The 26,975-nt window shown below is 40.6% G+C and overlaps 1 protein-coding gene across 1 annotated transcript; it reads right to left on the reverse strand.

Annotated features, from left to right (window-relative positions):
* Positions 1-4,883: 4,883 nt before the first annotated feature.
* On the reverse strand, positions 4,884-26,975 carry ACP3 (acid phosphatase 3; the record flags this gene model as incomplete). The annotated part of the gene is made up of 11 exons (XM_080610780.1): positions 4,884-5,002; positions 5,933-6,102; positions 6,653-6,759; positions 8,475-8,557; positions 9,520-9,652; positions 10,665-10,769; positions 12,079-12,177; positions 17,469-17,621; positions 18,552-18,638; positions 20,620-20,715; positions 26,862-26,975. 11 exons carry the CDS (start codon positions 26,973-26,975, stop codon positions 4,884-4,886), a joined length of 1,266 nt encoding a protein of 421 aa, XP_080466906.1.

A 26,975-nucleotide genomic window follows, 5' to 3' on the forward strand; every position in this document is an offset into this window, starting at 1 on the left:
TGAGGGGTTTCCACAGTGCCCTGCTGCTAATAATCAATCCACTCAGGGAAATGCCTTGTCCTAGGGAAGCTTGTGGTGTTCCACAAACTTTCCCATCACATTTGTTTTTCATGCCATTATTTTACTGACTGCCAAAGGCTCTATCTAGTATATACTGAGAAGTTTTATTACTTACCTAGGACTAGGCTGCTGTATCAAAGTAGGAGTGCCCAAAGACTGCTGAAAACCACACCATGAAATGGTTGGTAAACACTTGGGGGAGCTGCCCATCCACTATGTGAAAAGATTTATGGAATGATATGCTTAGCGTTCATCAGATAATCTGGAACTAGTTTTGTCACCAGACAAGATTGAAAGGCAGAAGTATCTAAAACCAGTTTTTGTAATGGGAAAAGCATTATAAAACTACAAAATGACCAAACCTTATGCAAATGATATTTTTATTAAAGTTATGCTATTTTTAAAATGATACTTCCACAGCTGCTTCTATATTTAAATTGGCTTCTGAGAGTGACCCTTTAGGCTGTGCTAATAGTTGCTGGGATATCACATGGATAGGCAGAAACTTAGTTCTTTTCTTTTTGCTTTCCTTCTCAGGCTATTTAACATTTCGACTGAGTGCTTTGGTTAGACTAAGATTATACCATTAGCCTTCAGGATGCTTTCTCCTGCTTGTGTCTTCCTTAAATCTTGATGGAATAGCTTTACAAATGATACATCATAGAACAGAGAGATTATCTGAGTTCCCTTCCATTTGCAGAGTTAGCTTGCTATCACTGCATCAATTGCTTAGCATATAGATGAAAGACTGATTTGCGAATGGGTGTCCAGCTGTGCACAGCTCCCCTCCTTCTTCCCTCATACACACTGATGGCTGAATTTGACTATGTACTCAGCTTCAGGAGAGAAAGCAGTGTCATTAATCCACTTTAAGAGAAAGTACAGAAATTAGCACAACTGGACTTTGAACATGGCTTTTTAACTGTCTTTCCAACTGTACCCGATCTCCTAATCATGGCCTTGCAGACCTTGCCAGTGTTAAAATCCCTTTGGAAGGGAAGTTGCCTTGTCATAGAAGAGCCCATGGGATGTAAATAGTTCCAATGGTTTGCTATTACTTCAAGAGCAACTCATGTTTATTTATTTGAGTCTTAATACGTGGCAACTAGTGATGAAGAAGCATTATTGTCTAAATCAATAAAGCTAGCCATTTATAGGTAAATGTCCACCTTTCCTCCCCAGCTTGATTAAAACTACTGTACTCCTTAGAGTATTTCTAGCTATTTTATGCCAAGAATACAATCTTAGGCAATATTGCTGACATCACCTCAGCATGGATTCATAAGGGCCAAAGTTCATGCCTAAGAATAAGCCAGCCCTATCCTCGTTATCACTGTCGAACTCCATCACTATTAGTCTTTACTCTTATTTGTAGAGTAGAATTTTTAGCATTTTTGGTTTTGGAGAAAAAATTGAATCATAAACTTGTCTTTTAATCGGAACTCAAGATTTTTTTGGACTGAAGAGATTTTTATTTTTCTTTTTTAATATAGTGTATTTATTATCCTGTTTTCTGTATCTTTACCACACCGAAGAAAATGTATTTAATGAGAAGAAAGGCTATAATTAGGATCAAATCTCCCTACATTACAGGTACACATGAACTGAAATGGGAAGTTCAGGTTTGATCTAAGGCAGAAGTTCTTCCCTGTGAGGGTGGTAAGGCACTGGCACAAGGTGCCCAGAGAAGCTGTGGCTGCTCCATCCCTGGCAGTGTTCAAGGCCAGGTTGGACGGGGCTTTGAACAACCATGTGAGGCGTCCCTGCCTGTGGCAGAGGGTTGGAACTGGATGAGCTTTGAGGTCCTTTCCAACCCAAACCATGCTATAATTCTATGAACATGAGTGCTCCAGACTGAGCTGGTGTTACTCTGGAAGTCAGACAGCACTTCTGTACTGGTCCAGTGTGGGCAATACTCAGGGCTGTGAACAAACAAGTTCCAGAATCAAATCAATGCAGAGGTTGTTGCTGACTGAGCTGGAGAGTGCTGTGTGTGCACTGCTGTCTACCCTATGCACCAGAAAATCCTGCTGCAGAGCTTCTAGTTGCCACCATGATTATCATAGAGGCAGATGATCTCACTGCTAGAGGGCAAATGGAAAAGCTTTTTGTCGTCGTTAGCGTTATTTATGTCAAAGCATCAGTGCTTTAAAAATCTGTTTTTAGAGAAGGAACAAACCTGAACATTCACTTTTGTTTGGGAAGTCTGGGCACACTGAAAGCTCCATTATTTTTTACTTAAATACAACTGCAACTGTTGAATGGTTTCTATAATGTACTTTATTGCAGTGCTACAAGTTGCCTGGAGATATTTTCTAGTCACAAGCAGTCTGCAAATTATACCAAGCAAATTGTAAGTAGGGCTGAAAAATTAAGAAATCCACAAGCTTGTCTGACACAGCCTTTTACTCCATTGGAGGAATTTGGTTTGATTTAATCACAGCAAGACAAAGCATCTTTACTATAAGTGAGATTCAGGGCCTACATTACTAATGTATTACATCTTTATTGTACCTTCATTAATTCTGAAGTTATATCATCTGAACCTCTCCATTACATTCTGTGTAACTTGTGTGCACTACATCCTTTCTAAAGGACATTTTCAAGCATGACTATCTGTTAACAAAAAGATGTACCTACAATACGATTACTTAATGACAGCTCCTGCCACAGCTAGAATTACCTCGTCTCCTGAAATTCTCTGTAACAGCTTAGACTTGAGAAGCATAACCCACAGAAGATATCCCAGACACTTCACATTTTACTTTCTGTCCAAATGTACTTCTTGTAAGAAGCAATTTTGGAAAAAACATGCCCCATTCTACTTCTTTTGGACTGCAACTGACTTTCTACTATTTCACAACCAGTTCTTACTGTACATTATCAGTCAGTGATACATCTTCACTTGTCAAGCATCTGACTGCCTCTAATAAAAGACATAGTCAGTGTACCCTTCAGTGAGTACCAGCAGCACTGTGGCCATGGTAATACAGAGCTCAGCATCAGGTAATCGCTGGGTAGATGTGTATTCAGGACTGAGGATCAGTTTTGCAGTTTGTCCTGAGCTTTTCCCCATTCTGAGTAAACTGCTAATAGTAACCAAGCCAGCCCAGGCTTGTTTCCTAGAGCTGCTGTAACACTTCTGACTGCAATGTAGACATTCCTTTAACTGTTTGCACTGAGGATCAGAGCTACTACTTACAATGTGAAGCTTGTACATCCAAAACATGTGATTTAAGGATAGCCTTTTATCCTTTGACAACTTTCCCCCAAACTGTTATACAATAGAACATCCTTACCATGTAAGAATCAAGTCCATCACTTGATTTCTTAAATCAGATAAAATAGAAATGTCAGAGATACTAGTAAAAACTTTACTGAGTGGGAATACTGCCTCAAAAGGTGAACACCTCAGTAGCTGGAGTAACTATAAGAAAATACAAAGTGCTGTATTCACACAAGCCTTTGCTACTCTGATTTATGTTATTTAATATCAATATACCTAACTCCAGCACGTTTTAACTGTGTCCATGGCTGTAATATTGAGGTCTGATCTCTAGATCTGTGGTGGCTGACCCAAGCTCCACCTTGCAAGCTACAGATGTGCGTCAAAGTCAGCTGCCTGTTCACATTGATGGGGTGCTTCTATCCCTGAGCTAAGCATCTAAACTTCGGCACCAAAACAGGACTCATTAGCCTGACCATTGCTCATTATATCTGTTGGGCTGAACCTGCTGTTGTCACCTGTCTGTATAGTTGCCTTGATTTATAAAAAGGCTTCTCCATGGCAATGTGGTTCACAGTATCCTCTGCAGGACCACAGGATAAAAACATCTTGGTTCAGTCCTTGAAACATGTGATGATAAGCAGTATTTTATACAGCAATATTAGTGCTTATGATACTAGTTTATGGTACTAGAGAGCAATTATGGGAACACATTTCCTGCCCTTAGGAGCTTACAATCTAAACAAAATACATTGCACGGAAGAGATGAGCATACAAAAAGCAGAATCATTGTTTTCTTACTTTCAGTGCAGGTCTTGCTAACATAAGGGATTTTGCACAGAACAAGGTGTTAAAGGTGTTACTCTAAATTAAAATGAAAGGTGATAAACAGAGTGATAGCTTGAGGAATTAGTATAAAAGTGTCTCAAAGAAATAAATTATAGAATCAATTAGTTTGGAAAAGACCTTTAAGATCACTGTGTCCAACTCTTAACGCTGCCAAGGCACTAAACCAGAACTGTTGAAAAGCAGGCTGCAGACCTTTATTAGCTGAAGGCCAAGGTCAAAACTCAGCATAGATTTGCATGAATAAATGCAGAAACAGTCTGCTCAAGTACTGTCTTGAATCTTTTCACACAGTAATTGCAGCTTCTGCTTACTGAAAACATTCCCCTGTGCGTCAAGAAAATAGCCATATATAAGATGTAAGGAAAATATTACAGACTGTGATTTTCAAGAGACTCGTTGAGCAGCAGAGGGACAAATAGTAATAGGCAATATGAGAAGAAAAAGAAAAAGCATAGGCAATAGCATCCCTTCACCCCACTACTTAACTTCAACTGATTTAATAGTAGTAGAAAACCTAAGCTCTAAATTGGAGTAATTCCATCTTCCTACAAAAGTAAATTCTTAGCAATAACTTATTTCTACAGTATTTCTCACTGCAGATATTTAGTCTTTTAGGAGTTAGGCCACAGATACCTCGGCTCTTCAAACTTTTGGAATATGCTTTGGAGATTAATTTGGCCACAGCAAACTGAGGGATATAAGGAACTTAAAGGATTGCTGCTCTCTCTTTCATTTCTTTACCTCCCCTTTAAATGTCTTGGTAGTTGTTTCTGCGCCTGCAGCGTCCATAATGATAAAGGAGGTAGAGCAGCACAAGGTCAAAGATGAACAGCAAGCCAACAGCAACGTCAAAGCCAATAAAAATATCTGTGAAGGAAACAGAGTAAAGGAAAAGTGAATTGATAAAGACATACATGTATATTATTTTAGATAGAGATAACAGTCAAATGTACAATGTACAAATGTACAATGGAAATAGAGTTGCATTTTGGTCATGTTTCTGGCAAGATCATGTGGCCTGTATTTACTGACTTACACAACACAAGTATAAAAACATGTACCTGGAAACACATATCTATGCTTTTTCTTTCTCCTATGCATTAATCTTTCTCCTCTGTTTTCACAGGGCAAGAAGAAAGCATGTGTAGTTAATGAAAACAAAGCATTTCATCAGGGGTCAGCAAAACACTGAATAAATGCAGGAAGGGGAAAATACCAGGACTATTGATTGGAAAGTAGCATGTATTGCCTTGCCCTTCACTTCCCTCCTGGAAATAATACTCAGGCAGGAAGAGGTTATCAGCTGTGGGTAGTCTGAGGCAAATAGCTGCTCTATATGCATGGATTGGCTGCACTCTGTACAGTGGAGGTTAAGGTGTCCTCGAAACATCGTACATGTGCCAACAATACAGATGCAGCAATCTTACTGAGCATGTGCAAGCCATTTTTGCTTTGCATCTACAGAGGGTCTGATGTGTCCAACATGCACAGGACTCCTTGCGTAGCACCTGCACTCATACTTCCCTTGGACATTTCCAGCAAATGGAGCTTTAATTTTGGCCATGGCCTTTTGGTGGCTCCTTATGTGAATATGCTATTAAGAACACTTTCTTCACACTGGTGGGCAGATCTGCTCTTCACATTTTCAGAGAAATTTGATTTCTCTTGGCTTTCCCTGTCCATAGTCTCCTAGTTAAAGGGAGATCTCTCTCCTGTATGAAAGGTACGAAGTTTGGAGCCAGTGATCCTATTTCTGCCTCAGTGTCTTGTGTAGGAAATACAGAGCTGTTACCCTACCTTTCATTTTGTCTTTCTTCCCACATTCTTTTGACCAATTTTCTGTAATCACAGGAGAAACTAGTTCAGCAAACTTCTCAAGTGGACAAGAAGAGGTGCATCCTGGCAGGGTCAGTAGGTAAGGAGCCTTTGAGGAGTCGTTCCGATAATGCATTTCAATACTGTACCGCCTGATGAACAACATTGAAAAGATGTTTTTAAAAAGGTTCTTAAATAGAAGCTATCCTGTTTAGAGACAGAATGTTGGAAACATCCTACTCTAGAACCTGTTCATAAAGAATGGAAGCTTTGTGAAAGACATCTGCAAAGCCCACTTTGCCAGTGCTGGTTACAGTATGTACAGATCACCAGCCAGCTCAAAAGGTCCTTCTGAAGGTTCCTTGAGTGGCAACAGCACCAGGGTCTGCTAAGCCAACTGGTATACCTTGGGATTTATGGCATGTCTTGGAAATGGTTTTGCTATCATTTGGAGTATTGGGAAAATGTATTTTACCATTTACTTCCTGCTAGTAAGGCCTGTTTTCTTCTTCTTCCTGTTTTTCAAAGCACACAGATGCATCCAGCAAATGTAATTTCTCCTATTTTTAGTCTAACTTTATGTCTATTGACTGCTCAATGAATTATCAGTTTAAAACAATATTTGAGAGGAAAATGATTTGAGGGAAAGGGGAAACCGATTCCAAACACTCCTTGTTCTTGCATACATAAGAAGATACTTGCCCACTACTTTCTTGGTAGAGTTCAAAGAACTGGCAAGCAGCATATGGTGGCAGTTTTCCATTGAAAATATTGAGAGCAATCTGGAGGGCCCCAACTGTGGTGTCATGCTATTGGAAAGAAAAAAATCCCATCCTTGAAAGTCCATTTATCCAGAGTAATGAGACAAGAGTAGAGAGGGAGTAGAAATCAAGATAGATCAGTATATTCACCATTGGGAAAACCACATTAACAGGTTACTACAGACAGCAGGAGCATTCTCAAAAAGTTACTGCACAATGTGTCTTACACCATCTGGCAACATTTTGGCAACAGAGATACTGGAGGAAAGCCAGATGTGGTTTGAGTAATAAATCTAGTTTTTCAGTGCATATTGCTACTCCTTCTTTCAGGAGTGTTAGGTTAAGGCAGCAAAAAGTAGCATTTCAAGTGAAGATACAAGTACTTGTTTTTAGATAGAACACCAGAAAAATAGTTGCATACAAAGATTGTCCTCCACACACACTGCAGAACTTTAAAAATTGTTGTTCCTTCTGTTTGGAATTACACAATAAAATCTCAGTTTGGCTTCTATTTTGATGGAATCAGTTACCAACCCAGCTGCAGTCTCTTCCTTTCCCTATTATCCCTCCTCTTGCAGGGTATGCCAGGAGGAGGAGCTGAAGGAAGTCCAAACAGCCTGATGCCTAAATTTTGCAAGCATCTTTATATATATATATCTGCAAGGCTTATTTATATTATAGTCTAATAACCATGTTTTAATTATTATTCAGCATCTGGAACTTTCTAGTTTGAAAAATAAGTGTATACTTGGCCTCAGGGCATTAAAGCAGCAGTGAAAATTCTGGATGCACTTCTTCCTTATCAGAAAGAATATAGTAGGGCTGGAAAACATGCTGAAAAAGCACCAAGAAAGATTTAAGGTAATGAGCAGTTTCTATATGAGGAAAGATTAAGTAGGGTAGGACTGTGTCTTGGAAGAGGAAAGATGGAAGAGGTGTGACAGAAAATAGGAAATTCAGGAGTGACCCAGAAAAAGGGGCTAAAGAATGATTATTCCCTGTTTCTCACAACAGAAATGCTGGGAAGGAGGTAAATCAGTATTAAGTTTCAAAAATAAAAAATGAAATACTTCTTTTAACACACAAGTCATTGCCACAGAATGTTGCAGAGGCCATAAGTATAGATGCATTCAAAAAGGGATCAGATAAATTGATGGAAGAAAATCTGTCAAGAGCTATTAAACACACAGACACAGATTCTATCTCAGGAAGTCCCTTAGCCACAGATTGCAGGAAGATTGTATCAGGGGAAGCGTCACTGTGCTGGCATTATTCTCACGTTCTTTCCTGCTCTTGGCCATGGTTAGAGACAAGATAATGAATGAGCAAAGTGGATCTTAGTCTGACCCAAATGGCTGTCTTCATCCTCTAAAAGAATCAAAGAAGAACCCACAGCTGTGTCAGACCTTCCTAAGCAAAGAGAAGGTTTGGAGGTGCAGCTGAAGTTCTGCTGTCTGCCAGCATCTCTGGGTTAGGAGCACTTCAGGAAAGATGCAACTCATCTTTCCTGATGCATCACCCTTTTCAAGTGCAGAAATGGATGATCAACCCCACAGTTTTTTTTTTAGTAAGTACAGTTTGACTGTAACTGAGATGAGATTCATGCTCCTGCTGTGTTCTTGTACTGACTGGTGTTCCACTTGTTCCTGAATTGAATTCTATTATATTATTCCTTTAACTTACAGGGAGACTCAGATTATTCTCTTCAAGGGTCTTTTACTGGTAAAATCATAGCAAGATTTATGAAAGATGAAAATACTCACTGCAGAGTAGACCTCCATTTTTCTTTGTTTTGAAGAATTGGCAGCTTGCTTAATACTATTTAAAATAATATTCACAAGGACACCTTAAAAAGATGGGAACAAGGAAGAGGACAGTGAAGATATAACATTTGCATAGAAACCAAAAAGGCAAAAGGTTTTGAATATCAAACCAAAGACATCTACTCAGACCTTATACTCTTTTTCTAGCTTACTACAAGTTCATAACTAGAGAGAAGGTATTGCAGAGGAAACTATCTAGAACTATGCTGAGAACTGGGGCTAATGACACTTCTAGTTTTGTTAGGCTGAAACCTCCTCTCCATCATTTTCTGTCTGTTTGGAGTGTTGCAATAATGAAAACTGTGCTAGCCTCTACCTACCTCTAAATGGTCCATCCTGCAGATATTCAAGCTCATTTGTTTGGGTTTGCTGCTCCTGGACACCTGGGAATCATATGAGAAATTCCCATGTTGTGTCCTGAAGTTGTATCAGAACGGGCATAGCCTATATGCCCCAATTTTGGAGATAAGCGGTAGTCCCAGTTCTTGCAGTTTAGACATAACTTGAATATTCTGATCAGACTGGTTTGGAGCAGCTTTATATCTGTCTCTCACAGAGCCATCAATGTATTGTCAAGTTTTTTGCACAATTTATAACCAGTTCATCAAAGGAAGAAACAAAGATCAGGAAGTGATTAGAATAAACATTGGAGAAACAGAACTTAAACTTAATCTAACCTAATATCAGACAAGTAATGATTATACCCATGAGGGCTTACTTTTTTCCCCTTGGATTTCAGTACTCTTAAAATCCTTGAAAAAGATAGGATAATTAAAGACATTAATGTTTACACCTCTTTTCAATATATCCTGCATGCAAATGCCAGCGTTCAGCACATATTTTGGTGCTGAATATGGCATCCAGTGTCCAGAATTACAAGCCAAGGTTCTGAATCAATAATTTTGCATGAGGAAGGTGACAGGATGTTGCATGTTACCGTAAGCGTTGTCTCCTCCTGTCTGAGAGCTATGCATTTTATATTTACCTCCTTGCAGTCGTGATTTCTCTTCCGTCTTATAAATCCCAAATAGTGATAATAAGGACAATTCTGCCAGTTTTTCCATCTTGTTGATTACATCTTTGGTAGCCCATACAGGGAGAGTGAAATTGTGAATACCCTGTTGAGAAAGGAAAACAAAATCATAGGGTTTTTCCTTCTATTGTCCTATTGCCCATGCTCACACTACTACATTTAGACTCTCTGAGGCTGTCCTGCAGTTCTTTGCCAAGTGTGGTATCATTCATCAGCATGCCCTGAAATACACTTTGTGGGATCAGCCTGAAGTGGGTGAATGGGAAAAGGGAAAACACCTGTGAAGGGGATCCTTGGTAGGTGTAATGTGTTCTTGCTATAGAGGTGTATGAGTTTGGTTTTGCTAGTGTGCCTTATCCTTTTCTTTTCCTCTTCGTCTTCATGGTATAACCTGGATCCAACTTTTCCTGCCTTTTCCATACAGTTGCCCAGAGGCCAGTTTTATCAGTGGCCATTTATTGACAAGTGTCACTCTCCAGTCATGTAAGAGTGACAGTGTCTTACAGTGTTTAAGTGCCTCAGTGTCTAGAGGACATGTTCAAGAGCCTTTATGTGCTGCTCATAATGACTGGGGCCAAATGACACCTTGCCATGCTTGGGGCCAGTCTGATTTTACTCACTGGTAGGAATCAGTATCTTCTAATTTTCTAACTGATAACTTACAATCTTACCTCTTATTTTCAATATCTAAGTATTTTGATGTTTACCTGTTGATAGGTGAAAGCAAATAATTTCCTTTTCCTGTTAAAAATCATAAATATGTTGCAGGCAGCACACTCAATTCTATAGCAGTTTATTGGGAAGGAAGAGGAGGGAATAAAGGGAATGGATTTCAGTATCAGTGCTTCAGGATAAAACATGAAATGGAAACAACAGTTTCCTGAGCTGTAAACCATGGGTTTGGGATATCCTTTACCAGTGCTCTGAATCAGAACTTAGATTCAAATTAAAAAGAAGTAAATAAGTAATAATAAAAAGGAGCAAATCCAGATGAAAAGGCAACTCCTTCCTATGAAACCACATTGCCATGGTTTAACAGAAGCACCACTCGGGAGTCATATTCCTTCCCGATTCCTTCTCTATCGCCTTATTATTACCTCGCAGTGGAGGGTGTCGTATGCATTCCAGAGCTGGAAATTATCCAGTATTTTAAGGTGATTTAGTTCAAGTCCTGTGTTAATTGCCATTGTTTGTAAAAAATCCTGGTGGGAAAAAAAGTGAAAAGTATACCACAAGTACTCAATACATATGGAACATAGATGCATACAAATACATTAGCAACCCAGAAACACAGTAGCGTTTAATTTTACACCAGTGAAACCCTTGTAGCAGAAGGTTTTCATTGCAGATTTGATTTTGTAACCATTTCAAGGTACTGATCTCTATTTCAGACACACTTTTTTTCAGCCCTGCTCTGGATAAATTTGGTGCTTCCTCTGCTGCACTCTTCTCTCCCTCTTCTGACTGCTCCAAGAGGCTACCTCAGTCACCTCAAGCCTTCAGATATAAGGAAGGGAAAGCACTGAGGGAAGAGGAAAATGAGAACAAAGATCAGGAGAAAATGCAAAATTAAAGAGAGCTGAGGAAAATATTCAGGGTGAGGTAAAGCGAAATTGAAAAGAAAGCTAGGTTTTCCTTCTGCCGTTGAAGGGGATCTGAATGTCTGAGTAGTAGTTCCACAATAGTTCCCATAGGGATTCTTTCTGCATGCTGCATAGAAGAAAAAAGGGATTCCCTAGTGTGCTTTATTCTCATATTACCTGTTTCCTACTAATAGCTGAAAGACAGGATGACTTTGAATTCATAATTCATTTCCCTGTGTACACGTGCTGTCAGGGTTTGAGGAGTACAAGATCCCTGTTAGATTTGTGCTCTTACAAAGTGCATGGTAGGCAAACAGGAGAGCAGCAGCCACTATCCAGAGCAGTTGTTATCGTCAAGAACATGGTTTCTTGAGGCAGGTACACCATCCATGTGCCTACATCCTGCTGCACCACTGGGATGGGAAGTTCTGAATCTCTTGACTGTGGCATGTCTTGTGGTGAATCCAAAATGCACCTCAGAGAAGTCTGCATAAGCCAGAGTGTTCACCAGCTTGGGCAAGCTTTATTCTCTGTTGTAGTTAAGAGCAAGAAGGCGTAAACCTTCCCAAGGTTCAGATTTACCAGAGTTCTTAGACTTGGTTTTGTGCTGCCCATTAAAAAACTAGAAATCACTGCATCCAGAATTGTCTTCTCCCCTCCCATCATGGCACTTTCATTACCTGCAGCTCTAAGTGGTCTCAGCAAATTAATGTTAAAGTCATATCAAAGACTAATATAGAAAAATAGGAGAAATGCCTGAGAATATTCAACACACTTTTTGACTGTATTGGTCTAAATTCCTGATTTTAAGAGAGTCCTCAAGACTTTATTTTTGCATTTTAGCAAAAGGAAACAATGCAATTCTGTAACTTCTACCTCTGAATTACTTTCCTTCTTAGATTTTGTTTCCTTTTTTCTTTTGTCTTACCATGTATGGTTGTATTCTACTTTGAAATTCACTTGATGTTTGTGTTTCATTCTGAAGTTCATCAAAACGAGGACAGTCACGCAGAGGAAAATTCAGCCTCTGAAACAAGAGAAGTAAGCTTAGAATAGTTCTAGAATGAATCAACACACTGCTGGTTTCTCTGTTGCTGAGATAGCTGATGTAGTATGTTAGATAGATTCATGGCTGTGCTACAGCTACTCCGTAATGATCTATTTGGGTGCCTTGGTCATGAATTCATTTAACATAAGCAATGGGCTGTGGTAGGTTGACTTTTCCGTGGCTACTTGTGTCTATGACAGCTCGATTTCCATCAGTTTAACTGATTTTGCCAAAAAGCAGTTATGCATGTCTGTCAAAGGATTGCTTTGGGAAATGAATCAGGATCCATGATTAGGAATTTAAAATGCTACAATTTCCCTCTTAATTTCTGAATCCCTCCTGATGCAGCTTGACTCCACCTGGTATGGAATCTTAATTGCTTCTGCGTCTATACATCCCACTCTCATCTCTTTGGAGGTAAGCAGCACATTATGGTAAGCATTTTAAGTACCACTTAATGAACAGAACTTAAAACAAGAGTGACAAGTAAATCATGTGGCTGAAATATCAAAAAGCTGTGCGCCTAATGGCTCTGCTCTTGTTTAGGGTTATGGTTCACTTTTAATAACTCCAAGGGTATGCATTAGGAGGTTACCTTATAGTTCATATTTGAGCTGAACCATGTGTACATACATGTGTCCATGAAACTCTGTGCTTTGGTAAATATACCTTAGCCATTTGCAGCACAGATGATACCTGATCCAGCATGAAGTGTCAGTGAAGTTACAATTAGCAAATAAGCTTGTGCTACTTCAGGACTTTGGGTCACATTATTCGAGCATTTTTGACCCAGCACTAGTATCCTATAACCATATAAATCATGACTTAATATACAGTGGAGAAATTAACCTCAATATCTATGGCTTCTGTATGTGCAAGAATGTCTGCTCTGTCTCAGGGCAGACATTTGCAGGCTACACTTGGAGCACGTCTCTTTTCTCTTTGATTTACCAATGTGAAGCTTGCAGCAGCCACCAGCTGACGCTGGCACACTTGCACTTGGAAAGAGCTCCAAGGGTACTCTTTGAGCTCTGTCCAGGGACGGGGGACGAGCGAGTTGAGAGTCTGTGGGTGAGAATTAAGGGGCAGGCTGGCAGGGGTGATACTGTTGTGGGTGTCTGTTACAGGCCACCGGATCAGGGTGAGGAAGTTGACGAGGCCTTCTACAAGCAGCTGAGAGCGGCCTCACAGTCACAGGACGTGGTCGTCGTGGGGGATTTTAACTTCCCTGATGTTTGCTGGAAGGACTACTCAGCAACCCAGCCACAGTCCAGGAGGTTCCTCCAGTGTATGGATGATAACTTCCTCATCCAAATGGTGGATCAGCCAACCAGGAGAGGAGCGCTGCTGGATCTCATCCTCACTAACAAGGAGGGTCTGGTCGAAGCAGTAAAGGTTGAGGGCTGCCTTGGTTGCAGCGACCACGAGATGGTGGAATTCAGGATCTTGTGTGGTAGGACCAGTATAATAGCAAGTAGAATTGCAACCCTGGACTTTAGCAGGGCAAACTTTGGCCTTTTCAAGCAATTGCTAGGGGAAATCCCATGGGCAAGGCTGCTTGAAGGTAAAGGGGCCCAAGATAGTTGGTTGGCATTCAAGGATTGCTTATTCCAAGCTCAAGAGCTGAGCATCCCGACACGTAGGAAGTCAAGGAAGAGGGCCAGGAGACCTGCGTGGCTGAATAAGGAACTGCTGGGTATGCTCAAGTGGAAGAGCAGAGTTTATAGGTCATGGAAGGAGGGGCTGGCCACTCGGGAGGAATATAAGGCTGCTGCTAGAGGATGTAGGAAGGCAGCTAGGATGGCTAAGGCCTCCTTAGAATTAAATCTGGCCAGAGGGGTCAAGGACAACAGAAAGAGCTTTTTCAAATACATAGCTGATAAAACTAACACCAGAGGCAAGGTTGGCCCACTGGTGAATGGGGTGGGTGCCCTGGTGACAGAAGATACTGAGATGGCAGAGTTATTGAATGCCTTCTTTGTCTCAGTCTACTCTGCCGGAGGCAGTCCTGAAGAGCCCTGTACTCCTGAGACCTCAGATGAAGTCAGGTCACTGGAGCAGTTTGCCTTAGTCCATGAGGAATGGGTTAGGGACCAGTTGAGCAATCTGGACATCCATAAATCCATGGGTCCAGATGGGATGCACCTGCGGGTGCTGAGGGAACTGGCGGAAGTCATTGCTAGACCACTCTCCATCATCTTTACCAAGTCTTGGGAAACGGGAGAGGTGCCTGAGGACTGGAGGAAAGCAAATGTCACTCCAGTCTTCAAAAAGGGCAAGAAGGAGGACCCGGGTAACTATAGACCGGTCAGCCTCACCTCCATCCCTGGAAAAGTGATGGAACACCTTATCCTTGATGCCATCTTAAGGCATGTCAAGGATAAGAGGGTTATGAGAGGCAGTCAACATGGCTTTACCAAGGGGAAGTCGTGCTTGACCAACCTCCTAGCCTTTTATGAGGAAATAACATTGTGGATGGATGATGGCAGAGCGGTGGATGTGGTCTACCTTGACTTCAACAAAGCATTTGACACAGTCTCCCACAGCATCCTCATAGCTAAATTGAGGAAGTGTGGCCTGGATGATCAGGTAGTGAGATGGACTGCAAACTGGCTGAAGGACAGAAGCCAGAGAGTTGTAGTCTATGGGGCGGAGTCCAGTTGGAGGCCTGTATCTAGTGGAGTGCCTCAAGGGTCAGTATTGGGACCAGTATTATTTAATATATTCATCAATGATTTAGATGAGGGAATTGAGTGTACTGTCAGCAAGTTTGCTGATGACACTAAGCTGGGAGGAGTGGCTGACACGCCAGAAGGCTGTGCTGCCATCCAGTGGGACCTGGACAGGCTGGAGAGTTGGGCAGGGAGAAACTTGATGAAATATAACAAGGGAAAGTGCAGAGTCCTGCATCTGGGCAGGAACAACCCCAGGTTCCAGTATAGGTTGGGGAATGACCTGTTAGAGAGCAGTGTAGGGGAGAGGGACCTGGGGGTCCTAGTGGATGGCAGGATGACCATGAGCCAACACTGTGCCCTTGTGGCCAAGAAGGCCAATGGCATCCTGGGGTGTATTAGAAGGGGGGTGGTCAGTAGGTCGAGAGAGGTCCTCCTCCCCCTCTACTCTGCCCTGGTGAGACCACATCTGGAATATTGTGTCCAGTTCTGGGCCCCTCAGTTCAAGAAGGACAGGGACCTGCTAGAGAGAGTCCAGCGCAGGGCGACAAAGATGATTAAGGGAGTGGAGCATCTCCCTTATGAGGAAAGGCTGAGGGAGCTGGGTCTCTATAGTTTGGAGAAGAGGAGACTGCGGGGGGACCTTATTAGTGTATATAAATATATAAAGGGGGAGTGTCATGAGGATGGAGCCAGGCTCTTCTCAGTGGCAAACAATGATAAGACAAGGGGTAATGGGTATAAACTGGAACACAAGAGGTTCCACTTAAACTTGAGAAGAAACTTCTTCTCAGTGAGGGTGACAGAACACTGGAACAGGCTGCCCAGGGGGGTTGTGGAGTCTCCTTCTCTGGAGACATTCAAAACCCGCCTGGACACATTCCTATGTAACCTTATCTAGGTGTTCCTGCTCTGGCAGGGGGATTGGACTAGATGATCTTTTGAGGTTCCTTCCAATCTCTAACATACTGTGATACTGTGATACTGTGATTTTTCCTGTAACAGCAGCACACTGGAAGGTGAAGTCTCAAAGCTGCAATATGAAACTTGGCAATGTTGTTTAATTACACAATAATAAATGTTTCTCTCCCTGTATGGCTTAATTATCACCCCCTAGGTGTTATTAATGAAGCCACTCCCTTTGGCTTCATGATGCAATACTCAGTAGTGATGCCTGTCAGGTCTTGATAGATCTCAGTGGCTGAAAAAATAAACTATGATTAGGGTATTTTTACAAGACTGTACCTGGCCTCAGCTTCCCACTTTGTGTTGCTTAGGGCTTGAAAATACCCTCAAACATGTGCTTGGCTTAACAAGGGAACAGTTTATTTTTTCAGGTGGTTTGCATATTTAACAGGAATTTGAAGTTGCTGCAGGGGTGTGTTTCAGTGACACATCAACACCCAGTCCTGAAGCAGCAGTGATGAGGTACTAGCGATTCCTACAAAGGAGCTTGCCTTCTTCAAACAGGTCATTGTGCAGCACTATGATTCTCCTAAGGGCTTTGAGGTTTTATTTGGCCAAAGCTCTGACCACTTTGATGCTTTTTTGGTCTTCTGGTGAAATAACTTCCTCTAGTGTCCCACATTTAAATAACAGTGACAGCATTCTTTTCTGTTGAGGGACAGAGTTACGTTTGAAGCTGAATCACATTGTCCCTAATCCAGTTTGTGGAAGCCCTTTTTCTCTGTACCTGCTTTCAAGTATGGCCTCCAAGAATGGAGAAATGCCAATGGGAGGCAGGTACAGCCAACCCCTAATGACAGAGTCCATCCTGTGATGTTGGTGACTGGACAGGCAGTTACTTTGTAGGGTTTTTGTAAACATTTCCTTAATGTCAATTTCTGTACTCAAAGGCAGAAGGAAATTAGCCTTTATGTCATTAGACTCAGTAACTTTTTGTCCTTGTTCAACACACTGTTCCTTACACAGTCCTTGTCACAGGAGCCACTGAAATTCAAACCTAAACCTGAGTCAGCCAGAGAGGGCTCGATACAGTAATACTTCTACAAGAACTTATTCAGGTAGATCTGCGCTTCTTGTGAACCGCAAGGCAAGTGCCAGGGTTTCATTAAATGTTTGTGTAGTGCTGAGCATAAAAGGGCCCTTGTCTGTAATTAGGGTGCCTAAGTGCTACCCGAAGAGGAAAGTAATAATTGAAAGGTCATTACACTGGCTGGTGAAAATTCCATTGCTTGAATAGACTAGGGAGCAAACTTCTGAAGTAGGGGAGGTCTGTCTACCTGATTGCTGCTTAGAAAAGCACTTGTCCTCTCTAAAGGTTAAGGGCAACTTTCTTTTAATACTGCCCAGAAATGTCCTTCCCAGGAGAAATGTTAGAGCTGTACCTTGAAAACGGTAATGTGTGGTCAACAATTCAGGTATTCTGCAACTACAGAAGGAGGACTTTCATGTTGCTATTACAGCTCACCTATGATATGCTTGTCAGCCAGTAGCTGCAGTTGATGTTTTCTGTTTGACTGAACTCGAAAAGAATAGAACATACTTTTTAGGTTCCCCCCCCCCCAACCTTTTCCCCTCTTTTTTTACTTCTGGGAAAGTTTAAGGTGTTACAGGAAGTTTTTGGCCAGTACTCACCCGATCTGTTGATTTTTGAATAACATGAACTGGAATGGGTTGCCAGAGAAGCTCAGGGTTCCAAATTTGGCTGCTAGTTGGTGGAAAGAGGCCAGAAAGGTATGACTGGGCACTCATAATGGTACGGTCATAATCTGTACTTTGGATGTAAAACTGAAGATAGAATGGCAGAAAGTTACAAATAAAATGGAAGCAATAAAAATAATAAGGAAATTTGACCCAACTCATCAATCCTGGCTTCTTGGTTTCAGTTTTATGTTTCTGCATAAAGTCAAAACAGTGAAACCGTAACTCAGCTTTCTAGGGCCGTACTGCATTTACCTAAATGGAATTGCCAAAGCATCTCTCAGTTTGGAACCTAACTCTCAGACTGAACTGAGGATAAGAAGAAAGCATGATTTAAAAGAAGGAAGCTTTTCATCTGAGATTCAGAGGAACATTGATGTGTGTGCATGGGGCGCTTAGGGACATGGTTTAGTGGTGGATTTGGCAGTGTTAGATTTACAGTTGGGGCTCAATTATCTTAAAGGTCTTTTCCCACCCAAATGATTCTGTGATCCATCTGCTATACCTGAGGAATAAAGGCACTTAAAACTGTAAATCTCTCTTGGAAGCGTGGCAAAGCTATGGTTTTTATGTTTTTTTCCATCAATGCATCCTTTATGTATAGACCAAAATGGCAGTGTTATCTTCCCCACAATGATCTGTACTATATAAGAAGCACATCCAAACAACTGTTAGACCCCTCTTCTACAGGATGAAGTATGTGACATCAATGCATTCATGTTTCAATGGGGTAGAACAATACTGGATCATTATGTATAAATTCCCAGTTCATTCAGTGGTTTGGAGCTGTTCAGTCCTGGAGAATGGGGCAGCTGAAGACCCAAGCTGAATGTAAGAGCTGAAAGTTAGACTTTAGCCTATGTTTTACCTTGACATAAAAGCCTGACTTTCAAAAATGTTCTTCTGTTACCTTAATTTTTCCATTAATGAAATGAATATGAAGATGTGGTTTTATCTAGCACAAGTCCATAGTTCTGCTATGCCAGAGCAATGTCCTCCAGAGAGTCTGCTATATACCTCTTGCCGGTTGTATGTGCTGTTCAGAAAGCTGGAATATCTTTCCCTCATGTATTGTCCAAGTTCAAATAGCTGCTGCATTCCAGTCTGTGAGGCAAGCATACAGATGATTATTAGATTAAGGTGACTGGAGAATCTTAATGTAGAAGTTTATTTTCTGTTTTCTTTCTTGTCTGCAGCAATCAGTTTCTAAGCGAACATTAGCCATTTGCATGCTGTAGTGTTGTGGTTTAAGCCCAGCCAACAGCTAAGCACCACACAGCCATTCACTCACTCACCCCTAGTAGGACTGGGGAGAGAATCAGAAGGTTAAAAGTGACAAAATTCATGGCTTAAGATAAAGACAGTTTAATAGGTAAAGCAAAAGATATGCATACAACCAAAGCAATACAAGGACTTCATTCACTGCTTCCCATGGGCAGGCAAGTGTTCAGCCATCTCCAGGGCAGCACGACTCCATCACACCTGATGGTTACTTGGGAAGACAAATGCCATCACTCCAAACATTCCCCCCTTCCTGCTTCGCCCAGCTTTATATGCTGAACATGATGCCATATAGCATGTAATATCCCTTTGGCCAGTTGAGGTCAGTTGTCCCCACTGTGTTCCCTCCCAGCTCCTTCTGAACTCTCAGCCTGCTAACTGCTGACTGGTGGGGTGGTGTAAGGAGCAGAAAAGGCCTTGACCGCTACAAGCGCTGCTCAGCAGTAGCTAAAATATCCCTGAACTATTAACACTGTTTCCAGCACAAATCCAAAACATTACTCCATACCAGCTACTGTGCAGAAAATGAAGCCTACCCCAGCCAAACGCAACACACCTCTGTATGTTGTAGGAGATCTAGAATTTTTAACAGAAATACTCATTTATAGCTATGAGAAAATGATACGTCCTGAAGTACTCAGGCTCTAGCATCTGCTACAGGAAAAGCGATGCTCCTGATTCTATACACATGCATTTGCCACAGTGCAATAGCTCTGTAGACACTCCCGGAGTCATTAATGACCAACATTATTCTTTAAAATGTATGTCAGTGAGAGCTGAGAAAGGATGATAAATAATGCAGTAGTTATTATTGTTACTGCTCTGCTATTTAATCAGCCTGATAATCTGTGGCTTGCATTTCAAGTAACATTCTTCCATATTTGCCTTGGTACACCTGCAGTTGTCTTAGATTGCACACCGTCTTTCCTCTTCTTCATTACCAAAGCTGTGAGCTGAGCTTTTTAACGTCTAGCTGTTGGAGAAGGACATTCTTGCTTGCTATTGCTAAAAAGATAATAAAGTAGCAAAAAGCTCTCAAAAAGAATCTGTGCCAAAGCAAGAACTTTTTTTCTTCTTGCAACACAACCATGTCCCTGGGGATAGTAACGTGTTGTCTGAGTGTCTGAATTCTACAGATCCTTCAAACCTCACTTCAAACACTAAATGCTGAACTGTCTCTGATTCATGCTTCTGCATCATGCTGAATTATTATTAGGAAATACATTGGCCTCTCCTTTCTCTAGACTTTCATATGTCAAATACAGTTAAAGAGCTAAGGCTTGATGTTGAAATGCTAGGGCAAGAAGCAGGTTCACTGCATCCTGGTGCAACTCTGGTCTGAAAGCAGCCTCATTAGAAGACACGTTGTCCCCTGAAGCAGCCTTCTCCTGTAAGGTTCCCTTGTTTTGTGAGTAGATGGTTGCCAGTCAGATGATGAGATGACACTAGGCCTGATGGGCAGGTTTCATCCCTTTGCCCTGTCACAGGGCCCAGTGCTTAACGGTCATTAGAACTTCATCAATGCTGAGTATTGATAATGTTTAAACTTGCCATTTAAGTGAATGCAGACACACTATCAGAGAGCTGTGGGTTTTAGGAAGGGTTATAAAGCCATGATGAACAAGATTTCAATTTAACAGAAGTTGGATGAGTAATGTTGCAAAAATCTTTATGAATTACCTGGTATGGCTAATACCAACTGTCAGTTCTTTGCATTTGCTGATGTTTCTGAGACATGCATAAAAAATCTGCCCACTTCCTATTTTAGTAGTATATATAAGTTCTTCTAAATAAGTCAACATACCTTGGTAAGTTGTCCAAATCCCTGGGGCCATTCACTTTCCTTGTGTAGATCAGTTGGAAAATTTACAACTGGTGTTCGATCACCGTGTCGGAAAACCTAACAATATGACCAATAAAAATGGAGTTAATTCCTGGTAACATTCCTTCCGTACCCAGCTAGAAGTCAAGCAGACGTTATCCTTCCAGGACCATTTTTCAGATGAGCATTCTGGAGAGTCTGCAGAAATCTAGTCAGTAAGATTGCAGTACATTCTGTACACACAAGAATAGGTATAATTATATAGGAATGGACATGAGCTTGATGATTCTTCCTCCTAGAACATAAAATTAATCAGCCAAGATGTTAATGCTGAGATAATATCCATAGCTAGGCAGCCAGACAAGAAAACTGGCTGAATTTTGGACACTTAGCACCTCTGAATGCTAAACCAGTTATTGATGTGCTTATATCATTAATTACTTTGGCATAGACACTTGAAACTTTTGGTAACTACTTATTTCGTAGCAGTATCTTTAAAAGTAATTCCATATACACATGGATCTTATGTGTGATTTCTTAATCATCCTAAAGTATAAAAGTATAAACATTACACTGTTATCTTACTTAATATTTATTAATTGGATGCCAGAGAGGGACTGTTCATCAGGGACTGTAGCAATAGGACAAGGGGTGATGGGTTCAAACTGAAACAGGGCAAGTTCAGGTTAGATCTAAGGCAGAAGTTCTGCCCTGTGAGGGTGCTGAGGCGCTGGCACAGGGTGCCCAGAGAAGCTGTGGCTGCCCCATCCCTGGCAGTGTTCAAGGCCGGGTTGGATGGGGCTTGGAGCAACCTGGTCTGGTGTGAGGTGTCCCTGCCCATGGTAGGGGTTTGGACCAGGATGATCTTAAGGTCTTTTCCAACCCAAATCATTCTGCGATTCTGTGAATTGTTTTACATACATGTATGAAAATATTTTTGAAGGTCTGTAGGACTTTTTGTCTGTTAGACTCAGTGAGAGCAAAGGGTATGGTTACTTTCCTACCCTGGACACTCCAGCATGGTGAATATTAGTGTGATATGTACAGTCCTATGATTTTTACATCAGAAACCTTATATGAGTCTTCTGTATTTTTATTCCAGCAGCCAAAGAAAGTAAAACTCCCAGATTAAATAGTTCTGACAAATTCTGAATTACCTTCCCTAAGCACATTAGGTGTGGGATTAGAAAAACAAAGTCACAAAAGTTTCATGTGAAACGAAATGCTGGAATATAGATTCACAGGGCTCCATGCAGTCTTCCTGGGTGCTGACCGAGACTGTTGAGGAAGTTACCTTTGCTTCTATCAATGTTCACATAACCAACCTCATTCTTGGCTTCACAGAATAAAACCATAATGTAGAAGCATGGTGTATTTGTTCGTAAAATTACATTTATTCAGTAATACCTCACTGGGATGTAGCCTGATTTAATGAATACTCTCCATTGCCTCATGAAGCCACATCATTCTTGCCCTAACACCAGAGGTTTGTACACAATAGTTTGGTTGGTTGGTGTTTTATGTTTATATTTTCTACAGTAAACACAAGCAGTGTGGCTTAGTGTTGTAATTACAACACACATCCTTTCCATCAGCCTCCTGCACTAATGTGAACAAACCTGCATTAGAGTAGGTGCTTCAGAGATAGAAAATACTATCCTTTAAAGGCAAATGCAATTGGATTTCTCCCTCTGTTCACTTTCTATACTAGACAGCAAGGTTTGCTAGAGTAGATGTTACCATTAGAACCATGTAGAAAACTGCTTATTATTATTTCTTTGCTGTGCTAGCTGAATTTTACAGATGTGGCCAACCCGAAATGAATATTTTTCAGCAAATCAAGGAGGTTTTTTCACCCTGATCAATAACATGTTGATCAACATGAATTTGCACTTTCAAGAAAACAAAACACCTTTTCTTTTATGAGAACTCGTAAAAAGCAAAAAAGTCCATAAAAGCTTTACTATAGGTTTTATCTTTGCTTTTCTATGTGATTTTTAATTCTGTGCATGTTCTTTTCTTAGTAATCTGTAGTCTCATTTGGTTTACGATAGCAATTTCTTAGTGAACCTCTATTGAACAGGAGAATAAGTAAAGAGCTACATTGTCTGCTGCCTGATTCAGTTGCATGCGGAAAAAATGAGAGAGGAGGACTTTCATGTCACTGCTATTTCCTTAGTGTTTTGACATGCTGACATAGTCAGGTAGGATTCGTTAGCTTTTCTGGACAAGCTGATGCCTCTCTAAAGAATGAAGGTTACATTCCCAATTGCAATGTATGTGCATACTTGTTAAATTATCCAACTTCACAGAAAAGCATTTTTATGAGTAACTGACACTTGCTCAAACTGACTGACATGATGAAATGGCTATTATTATTTCTTTTTAGGAGATATATAGCAATGGATCAACACTTGGCCAATAAATTCAGTGAAAAAACTACTGAAAATGTGCTAGATTTTAAGTACTGGTTTACAATACTTTACACTTAATGTGCAACATAACCCTTAGTGTGTATTTCACAGTCGCATCACTGAAACCCTAAAATCTTTCAGTAAGCCAGAACAGAGGTTAGAGGGCAAAGAGGTAAAGATCAGAAGATATTCAAATCTATGTGGGAGCAGGAGATGTAAAGGAAAATATTTTCTCTCTTTGTAACCTTAAGAAATGGAAGCAGTGGAGGGTGCTCATTCTAAAAAGCAGCACAGCTTCTCCAAGTCCACACAAAATAGAAAAGAGTTTAGTTCCTTGTTTCTATTTCTGCATCTTCATTGCACAGTGACATATAAATATGATATTAACACTAAGTTGGAACTGGGAAGAAAGAAATGACGACACCTAAGAGCAGAACCCTGGTTTTAGGAATTGAAGAACTAAGCTTTTCTGCCGACTGATGTTTGTGCTCAGACCTCCTTCTTGCTTGCTACTTCTGAAAATGACCTTGCTTCAGCTGTAGTTGGAAATGAAACAGTGACCTTTATGAACAACTATTTAACCTAAAAGGCTTAACTGGTTCAGTCATTGCTACTTTTTAGTAGACTTTTTTGTTAGAAAGTATTAAGTCTTTAAGAAGAGCTTGTGTATTTGGAAGTTTGTATTTTTCATTAGAATGCTTGATACTGTTAGGGAAAGAAAATATATCCCTACAAAGCTTCAAATCAATTTAAAAGCATATGTGCTGCAGCATTTATTGCGTCTGGGCTACACATTGCCTTCCTGACCTTTTAGAAGGCATAGAACGTGGCAGGATGAGCAAAAAGGAACAAGGAGGCCTCATAAAAGGTGAAAAGATATAGAAATCAAGAAGGAACGGAGGAGGGCAAGGAGGATGTACACAAAGAGAACAAAGCAGACCTGTTTGGCATGTTCATTTCAGCACTTCTGTCTATCTGCAGTGCTTCACCTCAGTCAGTTCTCCAAAGGAATAGATGGATAGTTACCAAATACCCTCTCCTTCAGGTCTAATACGGCTTGAACCTGATTTGATGTCTGGATTCTCCCATTCGCTCTTTGTAACTTGGTGAGGGTGGTCTCTTCAGATCAGAGTGGCCACAGGACTCAGGTTTTGGCCAGCATTTGCTTCTATTGTTATCAGGTGAAAAATGATGTTGGAAGAAAACTGGTATGGGGAGAGAGTGAACTGAGAATAAGGCATGTGTAGTATATGTAACATCATTCAAAAATGCCATGGATTACTGTGAATGGTCTTACTTAGAAAACTTAGATGTTTTCCTTGACAGAGTCGACTTAGAAGAAAAAGGTGACTTGTTTTGAAGCCAGCAATAGGAGTGAAGAAACAAGAGAGAAATAGAACCAGTCATACTGCCAGTGCAGGGAAACCATAAAAATACTGAGCAAGTCTAGTCAAGTTTTCAAATGGCTTGGCTTGATTAGACAGACTGATAACAAGCTCAGACAACACTTCCTATCCTGAGTTACAAGAAGAAAGACATGATGAAATCGCAGCACCTCAGAAACCACACCTCTTTGTATATATAACAAGTGAAATGCATGCCTGTGCAGAGGCAGAAGTGAGAGGTCAAAACTTCTTTATACCAAGGCAATAAATCAGTATTTCATTTCTACTTGGGTACTCGATGCTCCTATGTATTACCTGTTTTCTTCTCTTATGCCTATTTAAATTCAGTGTGCAAGAATTATAGTGAAGATTAATGCGCACATGTGAGGAAGAAGATTGAGAGAGCATCTTGAAAAATTGTCTGGAATTAGAGGTTTTCAGACCAATGGACTTGTGGCCAATAATCACAACGCAGAGAATCAGCACAAAGATGGTAATTGTGAGGAGAGGGAACATAGCACAGTTCTAGAAGTGAGCAAAAGGGAACATTTGTCTGAGTTTTACTCCCCTGCAGATGGATTTTATATTGTGCAGTTCTGCTAAGAAAGTGTTAGAAAGCTATTATGACACACTTTCACAGCGCAGTAATACTCTCAGATGAAAATATAGCAAGTTGCAGAGTACAGCTGGAAAATGGCTATTGAATTATCTCAGGAAAATGCCTTTCAAACTTACCTTGACTGTAGCAACACAGTCATTATATCCCATTATACCAGTGAAATGCTCTGGGGCCAATTCCTATCCGATTTATTTATGCTAGCAGTTCTGTTCCCATGAAAATCCAGTCAGTGAGTACAGAAGGCAAAGTTCAATTGAACACACAGAAACCATGCTTTGTTAAAAGAGATGTATGTTGATCATAAGAATAAACCTGTTGTAATGTTTTAGGGAGATCAGTCAGTCTGAGGAAAGTATCAGGGATAAAAGGAAGACAGTTTAAATGGAATTTTCCTCTTATTTTAATATTAATTGTGATAAGCTACCCTATAAATAAATGATGTCATGTCTTTTTGTTTGTTTGTTTGGTAGGTGGCTGTGTAGTTGTGGTAAGCAGCTGATTTTGGATAAGAAGCCTCTATCTCCATAATGGTGAGCATTTCCTGTAACTCTTTCTGCAAACCCAGTGCTTGTTAGAACACAAGAACAGCTACAATTCAATAAAAGTCTCCTTCCCTTCATAGAGCTAATTCTGCAAGGCTTGCTGACTGCCTCATTTCATCTGCGTGTCCTATTCTCCCTCATCACTGAAACAACAGTTCAGTATATTGCTATACACAGAACATTACTGGAATTAGTGTTGAGTCCCTGCTGTGTGTAGTGTCTATTGGAGCCATAAGCCTGAGCAGGAGTAGGAACTGGTTTTTCCTGTGCTCTCTGGCCTCTCTCCAAGTGGCACATCTACAATGCAGCCAGCAGACAACTAGATGTGAAATATTTTATGTAGAGCTAGGTGATATGTTTTGGACACAGTACTTCTGTCTGTTTTCTATATGTGCACATAATGTCTCAAATAGAGAAAGGAGGAAGACGACCTTAAAATTCCTATTTATAAATATGAATTCCAATCTCCACAACTTTGTATTGAGAAGATCCCTTTAGATATTTTTATCAGAATACCTCTTATTTAATAAAGAAATTGGAATGAAAAGGGGGTTGGAACTGGATGATCTTAAGGTCCTTTCCAGCCCTAACTATTCTATGATTCTATGATGCAGTCTTCATGATCTAAACTAATTCATTGAATTAATCTCTCTTTCACCTGAGGTTCTGGGAAAGTGACACAGAGTTAGTGTCTAGTTACTTTAAAATAAGAAATGGCCCAGCGAAATTCCGCAATTAAAGTCCATTTTCAGCCTCATTAATTGCAGTTAAAGCAACGTGTATCTCAAATCTCTACATAAAAATAACCCTTTCTGTTTCTCAGTATACTGCTGTGCCAGTTCAGTTATTCTGAAATGGAAAATATGTTTGGTTTTGTGGTAACTTCTGAAACATCATAAGCTTTAGCTTTCAAGCACAGAACAGGTAGGCCATAATCGCCAGCTCTCAGACTATGCACCAGAGTGTCAGTTAAATTAAGCACGAACAGGTAAACTTTGACCTCAGATCTCTTAACTGCCTTGTACTATGTGTCTACGACAAAGCTAAGTTGTTCAGTTATCTTGAAGGAATAACTAGGCATTAGGAGATGAAAATTCTCATAGCCAGAGGCATTTTTACCTTTAAACTCAGCAAGCAGAAGGGCAGCAGTAGTTATTCCTAAGTCTAAAAAAGAGGCACAGCACCTACACACCTTGTTTGATTCGACAGCCATTATCAAATTCCCTGTATTCCATGCAACAAAATAGGAAACAAAACTACTTACTGCAACCACAAACTTCAGTTCTCTTTCTGCAGTAGTCTGTTGAAGCAGAAGGAGGGTAATATGAAAGGAAAAACACAGGATCCTGGATGGGTTGGGAAGCCATATCACTCCCAT

The sequence above is a fragment of the Psittacula echo genome, assembly GCF_963264785.1.
Source record: "Psittacula echo genome assembly, chromosome: 2".
NCBI lineage: Eukaryota > Metazoa > Chordata > Aves > Psittaciformes > Psittacidae > Psittacula > Psittacula echo.